The 15,936-nt window shown below is 37.3% G+C and overlaps 1 protein-coding gene across 3 annotated transcripts in view; it reads left to right on the top strand.

Annotated features, from left to right (window-relative positions):
• Positions 1-15,936, top strand: part of MCF2 (MCF.2 cell line derived transforming sequence) — a 126,027-nt gene that overhangs the window by 99,645 nt on the left and 10,446 nt on the right. For all 3 annotated transcript variants that reach the window (XM_070290649.1, XM_070290650.1, XM_070290651.1), the window contains exons 23-28: positions 678-899; positions 7,050-7,142; positions 10,072-10,150; positions 10,708-10,774; positions 13,747-13,856; positions 15,409-15,518. In XM_070290649.1, the coding sequence (XP_070146750.1) occupies positions 678-899; positions 7,050-7,142; positions 10,072-10,150; positions 10,708-10,774; positions 13,747-13,856; positions 15,409-15,518 (681 nt within the window). The remainder of the gene's footprint in view (positions 1-677; positions 900-7,049; positions 7,143-10,071; positions 10,151-10,707; positions 10,775-13,746; positions 13,857-15,408; positions 15,519-15,936) is intronic.

A 15,936-nucleotide genomic window follows, 5' to 3' on the forward strand; every position in this document is an offset into this window, starting at 1 on the left:
AGATCTTCATGATTGTTGCAGTTTTACAGGGTAAACATGTTAACATCTCTTCCTCTCCTGGAACAACTGAGAAATAAGACGTAAGAAGCAGACAAATGAAGGATCTAAATGTCAGCATTATTACTTATGATGCTAAGTGGAAAATTGGCTTCAGATCAGCAGCCAGATGGATTTATGATATTCCCCTTGTCCCTAACAAGGCCTACCCCCAAGTGCAGACCTTGGGAGATCCCACGTGATGGGATGTTTGGGTCTATTCTAAGGAGACATATGGTCTCAGAAGTGCTCTTTGCCCAGGTCCAAGATAGAGAGATGGAAGAAAGAGATCAAATCTTTAGGAGTTAGCTCCACCCCGTGGGAAAACTTGGACTAGAAGAGCTCACTCACCAAGCAGGACTGAGGAAGCCATGTGGAGAGTTGGCCCAGCTGAAATACCTCCGCATGGAGACATGAAGCCGGGGAAAAGGAGATTTCTTCTATCTCTCAGTCCCACAGTCATTTTGTAACTGGCTGACACATGGCATGTTTTCATGTGAAAAGTTATGATGGTTGAAACTTTTAAAACTATAAATTATGCTTCAGGGTTTTAGTAGCTCAAGCTAAACACTGTAATGATGCTGTCAGAGATCTGAATGCCCTTCTGCCCTGTACTAATGAGCTGAGGTTTTCTGTTCCAGGGAAACTTAAATGAGCTGGGTAAGATGATAATGCAGGGTGCGTTCAGTGTTTGGATTGGACACAAGAAAGGTACTACAAAGATGAAGGATTTTGCTAGATTCAAACCAATGCAGCGGCACCTTTTCCTGTACGAAAAAGCCATCATATTTTGTAAAAGGCGTGTTGAAAGTGGAGAAGGTGGTGATCGATACCCATCATACAGTTTTAAGCACTGTTTGAAAGTAAGACCTTTTGAATTGTATAATGTAATAGTTTCTCCTGTATGCATATATTGTATTCATATTTGTGTACTATTTTAGTTCAGATGACTGGGTTTTATACTTTAGTCACACACATTTGTATATTTTTTTCTAAACAAAATCTTTTGTTTTAAACTGAAGTATAATTAGCCTATAACATATTTGTTTCAGGTATATAGTGTAATGAGTCAGTATTTGTACATATTGTGAAATGATTGCCACAAATAACATCCATCACCACACAGTTAAAAACATTTTTTTCTTGTGATGACTTTTAAGATCTACTCTCTTAGCAAGTTTCAAATATGAAGTACAGTATTATTAATCATGGTCACCATAGTTACCATGCTATACATTACATCCCTGGGGTTTATTTAATTTACAACTGGAAGTTTGTACCCTTTGACCCCCTTCTCTACTCATTTCTCAAGCTCTCACCCATGAAAACTTAAGTAGGAGTCATATAGAGATGTCAGGTGAAGCAGAACTTGTCTGCCTGAAGTGAGAGCCAGAAAAGACAGAATGTAGTCTTCTCTTCCTTGCTCACTTCAGTCCCAGACATTCCTCAAGGGGGCGCCCTAGTGTCCTGTCTGGTGCAGTTTGAAATTACAGGAAGAGACCCAGGCTCCCCCATTTGCCCTGTCTTACCAATGACACCAGGTGGAGTTCTTGGTCTTGGTAGCAAGGACTTTTTATCATACAGGAGAGTCAAAGAGGAAAGAGTTTTTTCCTTTTTTTATCAGTGTAATTAAAAAATGGATGACCATTTTTTGTTGTTGTTTTTCTTGGCCTCGCCACTCAGCTTAGTTCCCCAACCAGGGATTGAATCTGTGCCCCCCTTGCACTGGAAGCACAGAGTCTTAACTACTGGACTACCAGATCACTTTTATGTCTAGCATATTCCCATCATATCCATCCTCCATCCCCTCTATTCCTGGGTGTTCCAAAGCCACCTATTGCTGAATCTTGCCCACACCTGTCCTGTCTGATCCTTAGAAATTGCTTTCTTCTCTCCCATAACCCAAACCACCATTCTGTCCTACAGTTAGTTTGGTATTCAAATGAGAGGAGTATTGTGTGAGAAAGTTACTGGCAATTCAGTGACATTCCCAGATGGTTTTGACATTTGAGAAGAGGAACTTCCAATCCACAGGAGTCTATAATTGGCAAATTTGATTTTTTTCACACCTAATTAATTTTATCTTTCAAGCTCTACATTGTAAAAGCAATATAGCATTTGTTAAAGAAAATTTGGGGACTTCCATGATGGTGCAGTGGTTAAGACTCTGAGCTCCCACTGGGAGGGGCAGAGGTTCGATCCCTGGTCAAGGAAGATACTGCATGCTGTGCAGCATGACCAAAAAAAAGAAAAGAAAAGAAAATTTGGAAAATGGAGAAAATTATTACCCTCAACTTCCCAGCCACTATCATTTTGGTTATTTCTCATGAGCCTGTTGTTTCTTGGTTGTTAGCAAGTTGAGAATTGATGAGATATCCAGTAGTGGTAATAAAGAGGATGGGCCATATGTCCTGAGCAGGCATGAGGGCTTTGTGTCAGGAGGCCCCCTGAGAAGCAGGTCCTGCTTTTGATTCTTCCCAGATGCCAACAACCCTATGCTGTTCCTGATGGGATTCCTAACCACAGTTAGGTCTCTGACCTTTTTCTGTGGTCTACTTTCCCTGCTGAACCCACAGCAATGGCTCTTCAAAACTCTCACTGTTTTTATAACAAATGCCCTGTTGCTCTTTTGATATTAGCCACCCATCTCCAAGCCCCTAAAATCTCCAAGGGTCTTTCATGTCTCTAATAAACTTTGGTTGAGAATCAGGAGTTTGTAATTGACATCAAACAGGGTTCAGGTTTCCTGCTATCTGTATATCTGTTCCCAGGGAACATACTTTATCTTCATAGACTAGTTGGACCCAAATCCATTTGATTCACTTTTTATTTGTAGAGTGACCTAGTTACTACCTAATGGACTATTTCTGGCTTGTATTGATTTTTCCTTTTTTTCCTTTTTTTTCTCTCTTTTTTTACTTTTAATTTATCACAAATTGGGCACACTAACAAAGTAGTTTAGTATTTCTAAAGTACATCAGAGTGAGGATGGATTGGTATGTGGTAACCAATTCATGAGAATGCAAACAACAGTGGTTACCATGGAAACAGAGGGTGGGATAGATGCAAGAAACATTTCCATGGCAGGTAAACAGGCAGGCTTGTTGACTTACTAGATACAGAAAATAAATAATACCTGACATTGGAAGAAAAAAATCAGCCTGTTTTTTCTTTGATTCCACAGTAATGCCTAGTGTCCTTAATAAAAGACATTAGTCACTGATGCCTGCAAGGATTGAGACCAGTATTATCAGGAAAATGGTGATGTTGCTCACAGAGAAAGATCGAAATTAAGCTATTTCTTATAAGCCTCACTATGCTTACTTCCTCTTGCTTACATGAGATTCTGGAATTAAATAATTGCTGGTAGGACTAGTCGGTATGTTACTTAAGAGTTTGGATTCCTGGTTTCAGAATCTTCTCCTTGGTAGAGGATCAATGTGGAAGCACTTTCAAGGAACTATTGCCTTGACTTCATCATATCAAGCTGGAATTTCATGGCCTGACAGCTATATGATGACTGTGTGCTATATTTTAAGTTGACAGCTCCTGTGCAAAGGAAAGGCCCTAAAGTCACAGTTAGTCAAATGGAGACATTCGAGTTCTTCAGATTCCTCAGTTCATGCATTTATTATTTTCATCTATGTTTTTAAGTTTAACAAATATATGCATCATGCTATTTTGCTAGGAGCTGTTTAAATGTTATCACTGTTAATTCATTTAATCTACATAGCAACTTTATATGAAGTAGGAATTATTATCAACCCCATTTGAGGATAGGCAAGCCAAGTTCCAGAGAAGTGAATAATTCATCCAAGGGCATAGGTTCACACCCAGGCAGATGGCCTCAAACTCCATGATCATAACCCCTGTGCCATGCTGGCAGGTCTTGTTCTTGCTTGTTTATTTCATTCCTTCATTCTTTTTTATCTCTATCCTCTGCACTTAATCTCCTCTCTATCCCTGTAGCAACCATTCTAATTTATTTGATGTACATCCTTCAGTTTGTGTGTTCTTTTTAAATACATACTAATGTTCTGTGCTCATTTAGTTTTTTAAAATATAAATTTATTTATTTTAATTGGAGGCTAGTTACTTTATTGTATTGGTTTTGCCATACATCAACATGAATCTGCCATGGGTGTACACGTGTTCCCCATTCTGAACACCCCTCCCACCTCCCTCCCCGTATCATCCCTCTGGGTCATCCCAGTGCACCAGCCCCGAGCATACTGTATCATGTATCGAACCTGGACTGGCGATTCATTTCACATATGATATTATACATGTTTCAATGCCATTCTCCCAAATCATCCCATCCTTACCCCCTCCCACAGAGTCCAAAAGACTGTTCTACACATCTGTGTCTCTTTTGCTGTCTCGCATACAGGGTTATCATTACCATCTTTCTAAATTCCATGTATATGCGTTAGTATACTGTATTGGTGTTTTTCTTTCTGGCTTACTTCACTCTGTATATAATAGGCTCCAGTTTCATCCACCTCATTAGAACTGATTCAAATGTATTCTTTTAAATGGCTGAGTAATACTCCATTGTGTATATGTAGCGCAGCTTTCTTATCCATTCATCTGCTGATGGACATCTAGGTTGCTTCTATGTCCTGGCTATTATAAACAGTGCTGCGATGAACATTGGGGTACACGTGTCTCTTTCAATTCTGGTTTCCTCAGTGTGTATGCCCAGCACTGGGATTGCTGGGTCGTATGACAGTTCTATTTCCAGTTTTCTGGAAAAAAGTTCTATTTCCTCATTTTCTTTCTTTTTTGATCCCAGAAACTGTTTTCAAGATACAGTTATGTTACCGTTTTATACCCAAAACCTTGTTTGTAATTGTCTCATGGCAGTTCAGCCTTGCTGCATTTTTTGTTTTGTTAATATGAAGATAAATTTTTAAATAATACTAACTCAAGAGGTAACTATTATGTATCCCAGATACATATATAAAAGTCTTAAAATAGGTAGTTATTGGTTAAAATCCCAGAGTTCTTGACCCACTGGGAGACTTTAACAAGGTAGTTGACATCATTGTACTGCCCTGAAGACAGAAAATTAGTTCAAAAGTTGGGGCCCTGAGTACTTGATGCAGCAAGATGTCTTCAGATAAAATGCTTTGAAGTAAAGAAATTCACAGCTGTCAGAAATCATCAATGAAAATGTGAAAGATGAGGCAGAGATCACAGTTATGGTATAACTATAGAATCAGCTTTGTTCTTTTGTTTTATATATATATTATTTATTACATAGTATATCATATGACTGATAGTTAGAACTTTAACTCTGCCTCAATTCTTAAAAACCTTTCAATAAAATCTTTATATTTTATTATTTGAGAAAATATGTACAATCCATGAATTACAAATAGATTGTATTACAGTGGATCATTTGTAGTGAATTGCTTAGAACTAAGAACAATATTGGAGAAGGAAATGTCAGCCCATTCCAGTATTCTTGCCTGGGAAATGCCATGGACAGAGGAACCTGGCATGCTACAGTCCATAGGGTCACAAAAGAGTTGGAGACAACTTATCTACTAAACAACAACAGCAAGAACAATATAGTTTGATAGAGATAATTGTTAGATTTCCAGAGTAACTCAAAAGATTTATTTAATCTGTAATGCTGTGCTCTATGTAGGCAGTGAAAAATAGCAAAACTGTTGCTATTCAAATAAGGAAAAGCTGAGAAAGCAAACTCATACTTTAAAAAACTCATCTTGTTATCTAAGCCTTTAATTCATGCTATATAATCCTTCTATCAACTCTATGATATGGGTACTCTTCCTATTTTATAGTCAACAGAAGTTCAGAAAGATTAGGCAACTTGCAGCCAGACACTTAGCTAGCTCATGGGCTTTCCATCTTATCATGCTGTTAGGACAAAACCATGTATTGAAACAAAATCAGTTTAAATGGAGCTTGAATATGAGATTATTATTTATCTTAAAACCTGATGTTTAAACAAAAGTAGTTTAGTTAGAGTGGTTGAGTAGGAATATAAAGGTGACTTTTGGACATTCTGAAAGTAACTTCTGAGTACATTCAGGGTAGATGTCACAGGCTTTTTCATTTCTAAGTATAATCCCTTTTCTTTTTCTTGATATGGGGATCTCACTAAGAACTACTCTTAATGCTTATCAGCTCTAATTAGGATCATTTGGGACACATGTAAATGGAACAGAGCGTGAGATATTCCTTTAGATAATTAGGCAAGAATTGAAAGAAAAGAAGGCAGAAGGAGACTAAAAGAGAATGTGTACAAGGGAGTGAAATTGCTCAAAATGGAATTAACCAAGCTACTAGCAGCACAGGATAAAAGAAAATGGAAAAGTTTGTGCTTTGCACAATCATGTGAAAGAGAAGAAAAACTATGGTAAGGAAGGACTATTGCATGTCGAAGTTTCACTGGCTACAAGAAGACATCACTCTCCCATGACAGATTATTTTCCAGAGAGGCTGAGAGATTGGTGAAAATAGAGGGGATTTTTGTGTAGCTGATTGGTTCCTGCCTGACCTGTAAATTGGATGTCTATAACACGTAGGACTTCTATAGACATAAGTAATAATTTATGAGATTAACTTATCTGGCCTATGATTATTAAAAATAAACCATTTAAATTAGTTTTGGATGACTTTGTTCACTGATATTTAACTACTTTTACTTCTGTGTTTGACAAAATTTGTTTTTATAGTATACTGTTAATTTATAACAGAATTCAATCTTAGATGGACTACTTGTATGTTCAAATTTATAACATTTGTTTCAGTCCCTGGAATGGAGCGTGTAGTCTGTACTAAAAGTGCATAGTTCAGTGAAAACATACAAATACTCAGGTCTGTGATTATATTCATCATATTCTTTGAATGTAAAAGTATATTTTGCACAAATGAGAAATTCTGTTTTGTTTAGAATATGATGGGTATGATGGGAGTAGGTTTAATGTAATTTCATTTTCAGAATAAAATGCTCATAAAAATCATGACATATATTGTAGATGGATGAACTTGGAATCACTGAATACGTAAAAGGAGACAACCGCAAGTTTGAAATCTGGAATGCTGGAAAGGAAGAAGTTTATATTGTCCAGGTTGGTCATTTAAGAATTGTTCTAGAAACTCTACCTGCCTTAAGATACAAAAGTCTGAATTTGCAAACAAAAATAATTTTGGTTACCTTACAGAAATTCTCAGTCCTTTCCTGTAGGTCACCTAAATATTATTTGATAATTATTCTTTGTGATATAGTTAAACATGTTATCAGCTAGCAAATTTTCTTTGATTCTTTTATTTAAGTATAGTTGGTGTACAATATTATATGTTATAGGTATACAATATAGTGATTCATAATTTTTAAAGATTATTTTCTATTTATAGTTATTATAAAATATTGGATATAGTCCCCAAGTGATTCAATAAATCATTGTAGTTTATTTTATGCCTAATAGTTTGTAGCCCTTAATTCCCTACCCCCACATTGCCCCTCTACACTTCCTTCTCCCAACTGGTAACCACTAGTTTGTTCTCTGTATCTGTGAATCTGCTTCTTTTTTGTTATATTCACTAGTTTGTTTTATTTTTTGGATTCCATATACAAGTGATATCATATACATGATAGCAATCATATTTGTCTTTCTCTGACTTATTTCACTTAATATAATACCCTCCAATTGCAGCATGCCAGGCATCCCTGTCTATTACCAACTCCAAGTCCATCCTATTGTTGAGAATGGCAAAATTTCGTTCCTCTTTATGACTGAGTAGTATTCCATTATGTGTGTGTGTGTATATATATATACTGCCTTTTAAATCCATTGATCTGTTGATGCACACTTAAGTTACTTCTGTTGGCCAAAGTTTTCTTTAACTTGAGATGTGTCTGTGATGCTTTATATGGCTTCAAGTTTTCACTGCTACATCAGGAGACTTATGAATAAGAGCTGGAAGCCAAGAGCTTGGCTGGTGCTTTTCTGTCTCCATCAAATTTCTAGAGTTACAGATTGATAACAGTGCTGAGTTCCTCTGGTGCTCAGCATTCAGAGAGGACCTGATTATGAGACAAGGTGATATGATGGTTCAGATCAGGTTGCTGTTTCTAAAGAATGTGGTTAAAGCCCTGGCCACGCATGCTATAATGTTCAACCTGTTTCAGGGAAGAGGAGAGAAATTAGAACATTTTAAGAGCCATTTCAAAAAGTATTTATATCATGACTTGTTACCTGTTGATAATGCTTGGTGTTTTTTCTTTGTTTTAACTCTGTCTTCAGTCAGTTCAGTTCAGTTCAGTCACTTAGTCGTGTCCTACTCTTTGTGACCCCATGAATTGCAGCATGCCAGGCTTCCCTGTCTATCACTAACTCCCAGAGTTCACTCAACTCATGTCCATCAAGTCGGTGATGCCATACAGCCATCTCATCCTGTGTCGTCCCCTTCTCCTCCTGCCCCCAATCCCTCCCAGCATCAGAGTCTTTTCCAATGAGTCAGCTCTTCGCATGAGGTGGTCAAAGTATTGGAGTTTCAGCTTTAGCATCAGTCCTTCCAATGAACACCCAGGATCGATCTCCTTTAGGATGGACTGGTTGGATCTCCTTGCAGTCCAAGGGACTCTCAAGAGTCTTCTCCAACAACACAGTTCAAAAGCATCAATTCTTCCATGCTCAGTTTTCTTCAAAGTCCGACTCTCACATCCATACATGACCACAGGAAAAACCATAGCCTTGACTAGACGGACCTTTGTTGGCAAAGTAATATCTCTGCTTTTGAATATGCTATCTAGGTTGGTCATAACTTTCCTTCCAAGGAGTAAGCGTCTTTTAATTTCATGGCTGCAATCACTATCTGCAGTGATTTTGGGGCCCCCCCCCCAAAAAAAAATAAAGTCTGACACTGTTTCCACTGTTTCCCCATCTATTTCCCATGAAGTGATGGGACCAGATGCCATGATCTTAGTTTTCCAAATGTTGAGCTTTAAGCCAACTTTTTCCACTCTCCTCTTTCACTTTCATCAAGAGGCTTTTTAGTTCCTCTTCACTCTCTGCCATAAGGGTGGTGTTATCTGCATATTTGAGGTTATTGACATTTCTCCTGGCAATCTTGATTCCAGTTTGTGCTTCTTTCAGCCCAGAGTTTCTCATGATGTACTCTGCATATAAGTTAAATAAGCAGGGTGACAATATACAGATAATTCATAAAAATATATGCTCTTGGCTTGATTAAGATGTAAGATTTTTCTTATCTATTAACAAACTTATCTTGTAAGTAATGGGAGGATATTTAAGGAAACTTTCATGCTGTCATCAGTTATGAAGATAACTATGCAAGCGATTGTCTTTAATTTTTTTGGCTGCACTACAGCGTGGTATGTCAAATCTTAGTTTCTGAACCAGAGATCAAACCCAGGACCTTAGCAGTGAAAGTACCGAGTCCTAACCCAATAGTCCACCAGGGAATTCTGTGCAATAGATTGTCTTTTCAGAAACAATGTTTGTTTTGTTTTACTAAAATTAAACATGAAAACATTTATATATTTTTAAAACCCTGCTGCACAAAAAAAAAGAATAAGTGAGATTTATATTTCACATTTCTCTAAGCATTGGGCTTCCCTGATAGCTCAGCTGGTAAAGAATCCACCTGCAATGCGGGAGACCTGGATTCAATCCCTGGGTTGGGAAGATCCCCTGGAGAAGGGAATGGCTACCCACTCCAGTATTCCTGCCTGGAGAATTCCATGGACTGTATAGTCCATGGGGTTGTAAGGATTCAGATACGGCTGAGTGACTTTCACTTTTCACTAAGCATTATTATTGAAGGGCAGTTTCAAATTAGTCTTGACTGTTATTTCATCTAATCCGATGGCTGTTTATTTGCTTCTTGGAAGTTTAAGAATCAAAATGTTAGGGTAAGAATATGATAGTTCAGGATATAGATTATGTTTAATATAATAATGACCTTTGTTTTATTATAAAGCATCCTTTTAAAAAGAAAACATGTCTTCTCCTCCCTCACTTTTTAAATCTTTAGGCTTCGAATATAGATATGAAGATGATGTGGTTAAAAGAAATCAGAAATATTTTGTTGAAGCAACAGGAACTTTTGACAGGTAAATTCAAGCATGCATTCTCTAGAACGGGAAGTATAAGAACAGTTCAGTGTCTCAGATTTGTGATAATTTTTACAAGGAATATTTACTTTCTACTATTTATAATTAAACTCATTAGTAGGAGATCAAGATTCAGGGAGTTGTTTGAATTATTTCAGAAAATGAATTTTGCAGTAAAAGATGAGCTCGAATGCCTGGGAAGCAGTTTTGCAGTGATAAAGCAATCTGAGTGTGTTAATTCTAAGTCCTTCCCATGAGGCAGCTCTGTGTGGGAACTCAGTAATCAGTGCCTAGTAATGTTGGCCTAAGAGGGGTGCTAGTTATAAACTTGAATGTCTTGAGTAAAATACAGCATGGTTTGATCCTTTTCTATATTCCGAATTCAGACTGGCCTTCAATCTGGCTGTTTCAAACTGGCCTTCCCTCTGGCTGTTTCAAGTCTGTGAAGGTGAACTAGAATGGGATTGAGGTGTGTGTATACGCACATGTGAAGGTTATTGGTCCTCAAGGAAGTAAGAAGAATGGCTTCTAAATGTAAGCTTTGTTTTATTTCACAGTTAAGAAACGGGAACAGCATAATCAGTTAACAGAGAAGACTCATCTTTCTTCTCAGCAGAATGACGAGTAAGTGATTCTTCTTTAAGAAATATCACTCTTGCAATCTTCTGTTTTCTGTGTGTAACATGAAACAATGTAATTAAACTATCAGACAAAAATTACCTACCCTTTTAGCAATATCTCATCAAATTCTATAAACATCATTTTCTAAGTTCTGTCCTTGGTCATGGAGCCTGATAGTCCTTAATAGTTATCCCACTGTTTCTCTGATGTTAAAGGTGCACCAGCCCTGAGCACCCTGTCTCATGCATCGAACCTGGACAGGAGATCTGTTTCACATATGATGATATACATGTTTCAATGCTATTCTTTCAGATCATCCCACCCTCGCCTTCTCCCACAGAGTCCAGAAGACTGTTCTATACATCTGTGTTTCTTTTGCTGTCTCACATATAGAGTTATCATTACCACCTTTCTAAATTCCATATATATGCATTAGTATACTGTATTGGTGTTTTTCTTTCTGGCTTACTTCACTCTATATAGTAGGCTCCAGTTTCATCCACCTCATTAGAACTGATTCAAATGTGTTATTCTTTTTAATGGCTGAGTAATATTCCATTGTGTATACGTACCACAGCTTTCTTATCCATTTGTCTGCTGATGGACATCTAGGTTGCTTCCATATCCTGGCTATTATAAACAGTGCTGTGATGAACATTGGGGTACACGCGTCTCTTTCAATTCTGGTTTCCTTGGTGTGTATGCCCAGAAGTGGGATTGCTGGATCATATGTCAGTTCTAGTTCCAGTTTTTTAAGGAATCTCCACACTGTTCTCCATAGTGGCTGTACTAGTTTGCATTCCCAGCAACAGCGTAAGAGGGCTCCCTTTTCTCCACACCCTCTCCTGCATTTATTGTTTGTAGACTTTTGGATAGCAGCCATTCTGACTGGCATGAAATGGTACCTCATTGTGGTTTTGATTTGCATTTAAGAGAACCTTTTTAAAATCACAGTGGAAGTCTTTATTTTCCAGGGTTCACAGTACTCAATATTTTGTCATATAGTCTGGAAGTCTTTAGATATCAGACAGTACTGACTCAATAGTAGCTGATTCACCTCAACAGTATTAATCAGATTAAAGTTTTAATCATCATTCATATATACCTTATATATGTATATGTATATGTATATATATGTACATATATATGTATACATATATATACAAGTATATATACACATATATATACAAGTATATATACACATATATATACAAGTATATATACACATATATATACAAGTATATATATACACATATATACAAGTATATATATACAAGTGTATATATATGTATATATGTATATATATATACAAGTATACATATACAAGTCTATATATATATACAGACTCTGCTGGGTCTCTGTTGCTATGCAGGCTTTTCTCTAGCTGCAGCGAGTAAGGGCTACTCTCTAGTTGCGGTGCACAGGTTTCTCATATATGTATGTATATATATACATATATATACAAGTGTATATATATACATATAAGTATATGTATACAAGTATCTGTATACTTGTATATATATACAAGTGTATATGTATATGTATACAAGTATATGTATACTTTATATACAAGTATATATATATATACATATAATGTATGTGTGTGTACATATATATATACCTAATTCATTAAAGTTAAAAGTTCATAGAACAATAGTGATTTTTTGTTGTTCTTTATATTTTTCCAACTTACGCAGTTATGGTTGACAATTAAAATTGTATACATTTAAAGAATACAATTTGATGATTTGATATTGTGTTGATTGCATGCATGCTCAGTTGTGTCCAACTCTTTGCAACCCCATGGACTATAGCCCACCAGGCTTCTCTGTCCATTGAATTCTCTAGGCAAGAGTACTGGAGTGGGTTGCCATTTCCTCCTCCAGGGCATCTTCCCAGCCGATGGATTAAACCTGTGTCTCCTGGGTCTTCCCCTTTGGCATGTGGATTCTTTTCCACTAGTGCCACCTGGGAAGCCTATGATTTTATTTATATATATGTGTGTGTGTGTGTGTGTGTGTGTGTATATATTTATGTATGCTGCTGCTGCTAAGTCACTGCAGCTGTGTCCTACTCTGTCCGACTCCATAGATGGCAGCCCACCAGGCTCCCTGTCCCTGGGATTCTCCAGGCAAGAACACTGGAGTGGGTTGCCATTTCCTTCTCCAATATATATATGTATATGTGTGTGTGTATGTGTGTATGTATAAATATATATATATATATAGTGAAATAATCACCACAGTCAAACTGATTAACATATCCATCACCTTACATAGTTATCCTTTCCTGTGTCTGTAGTGAGAATATTTAGGATATACCTCCTAGCAAATTTTGGGTATACAATATAATATACAACAGGAATTTTATGTAATATACATGCCTTGGGTTCAGAAGGGAATCATTTTTTTCCATGCTGGGTTGGATCCTAGGATTTAAGCTTCTGTGTATTATGAGCTATTATCACACAGACTTAAATACAGGGGAAAGTCAGCTCTGCTTGAATGGATTCTTAGATTATATTCTTTTTTTTTTTTACAATTTATTTATTTTTGACTCTGCTGGGTCTCTGTTGCTATGCAGGCTTTTCTCTAGCTGCAGCGAGTCTAAGGGCTACTCTCTAGTTGCGGTGCACAGGTTTCTCATTGTGGTGGCTTCTCTTGTTGTGGAGTACGGGCTCTAGGGCATGCAGACTTCAGTAGTTGCAGCACATGGTCTCCCAGGCTGTGAAGCACAACAAGTTCAGTAGTTGTGGTGCACAGGCTTAGTTGGTCTGAGGCATGTGGGATCTTCCCAGACCAGGGATCAATCCCAAGTCTCCTGCATTGGCAGATGGATTCGTTACCACTGAGCCACTAGGGAAGCCCCTAGATTATGTTCTTATCACATGGTATCAATGGAAGAAATAACATTTTAAATTTCTTATTACTCTTAGACTGTAAGAAAGCTCACTTTTTACATATTTACTATTTCAGAGGGCAACAGGGAGCTTTTATAGGCGCTGAGGAACCTGAGTTGGAACATATCAGCACTATGGTGAAGGTCGGTGAGTCCATCACATCAATTCAGGCAGAAGCAAATACAGGTATGTGTAATGGTTATCTAAAGGGAGGATTCATGGTTGTGCAAATTGTTTTCTCTCATTGTTATTTTGAGAAATCTTTCCATCTATTCACTTTATACTGACTAAAACAGAGTTAACCCATTTTTAGAAAGCTCTTCTGTCTTGTATATATATGCAAGATTCTCTGGTGGGCACTGCTGAGCGGTCTGTGTATGGTCTGTGGACCAGTGTGGTCCGTGGACTAGTAGCATCAGCATCACCTGGAAACTTGTCAGGAAGGCAGGTACTTTGGCTCCATCCTGGACCTTCTGAATCAGAAACTCTAGGAGTGAGACCCAGCCAGCTGTGATGTCACAAATTCTCCATGTGATTCTTTCTGGCACCTGCTTAAGTTTGGAAGCCCCTCCTACACAGGATACAGAGGTGAATAGAACACATATACTGCATCAAGGGATGCACTCATGACTCACTATAGGTTAGTGAATAGAGAAGAGTTATTTACAAATGGAATATTTTCTTTTCTTTTGCAAATTTGGTCATTTAAAGAGTTTTAAAACAATTTGTTTACTTCAACGAACATAACAGCCTGATTGCCAGAAATCTTACAGTACTCTGAGCATACAGTCTAATTGAGATACACTCAGCTGCCATTCCAATAAAGCTAGGACTGTAGAAAGATAATGCAACAAGCAATGAAAATCCAACTTGACAGTGTGATAGCAGGGAAGCAAACGGTGCTTCAGAGACATCCAAGAGGGTCACATTAACAACTCCGGGATCAACAGAATAGACTTCTCTGAAGAAATGGCCAACAGAGTGCCTGATTCTCAGTGCTTAAACATGATGGTCTTCAATCTGGAAGACTTCTCTGCTAGCTGAGGAGAAACAGGAACAACAACCTTGCTCAGCTTCAGCTCCATTTACAGGTCACTTCCCTCAGGTCATCTATACTGTGGCCCCCTGAACCGTCAGGAGAGAGACTAGTATTACTGCTTTCATTTGACAGATGAGGAAACCAAGTCAGAGAAAGTTGACATGGCTTGCTCAAGGTTACATTCATAGTTTAGTGTGGCCAAGATGACATTCTGTTACTTCTTCACCCCATCCAAGTGCTTCATTCATATGAGTTCAATGCATGCTGTTAATTATTTTAATAATTAAGCATCTCTTACAGGCAGGTTCTTATGAGACACACAGTGTGTAACACATGGTCCTTGCATAATAAAAGAGATAAGTCCAAAATAACCATATTACCAGGTAGAATGTTATAAGTGTTATAAAAGTGGGACCAGGAAGAATGCTATAGAAAGAATTTTTGAAAGAGATGACTTTTCTGTATAAGGAGTATAATAACTAGTACCAACTCCAACATGAAACCATCTTAAAAAGTTAAAGAAGTGTAGATATTTCTGAAATATCAGAAATTCTAAACTAGTATAACCCAATTGGAGGTTTTATTACAAAAGATATTATTCTTGGACCATTGAAGTGTATAGCCTTGATTATTACAGTTCATTGTACTTCTCTCCTTGTGATGTACCAGTAACTGCCATCCTGCGTGATTTTCTTACAGTTTGGACTGAGATGTCATCACCTGCAAAAGTCTCTGATGAACCTGAGAAATGGTCCAGTAACTATTTCTACTCCTCTTATGATGGCCATGAAGAAGAAAGACCTCTAATGGTTAGTAATGACATATTAAGATAAATAAATAAAAACTCTTCAAGCAGTTTTATTGATGAAATAGATTAGGCACATAGGGGCAGTCTTTTGTCAGTATCCTTAAGGTTATTAGAGGTGTTCCAAGGCCAAAAAACTTGAAATAAGTCTTACTGTGAACATTCAGTAAGCACTTCTCTCTGTAAGAACTTGTTTGAGCCATACATTGAGCCCCTACTAAAGTTAATGAGATAGTCAATCATTCCAAGTCTTATATCATGACCAATTTTATCTTCAGTTTTATTTTATTTTCAATCTGGGCATGTGAGATAAAATCAGAGCACAACAGGAAGTTCAGGTATACTTAGAATAGATTCCAGATTAGATATAGGAAATAAATATGACACATTTAAAAACTATTTAATTTCATCTGGGGAATATA

This window comes from Ovis canadensis, chromosome X, assembly GCF_042477335.2.
Source record: "Ovis canadensis isolate MfBH-ARS-UI-01 breed Bighorn chromosome X, ARS-UI_OviCan_v2, whole genome shotgun sequence".
NCBI lineage: Eukaryota > Metazoa > Chordata > Mammalia > Artiodactyla > Bovidae > Ovis > Ovis canadensis.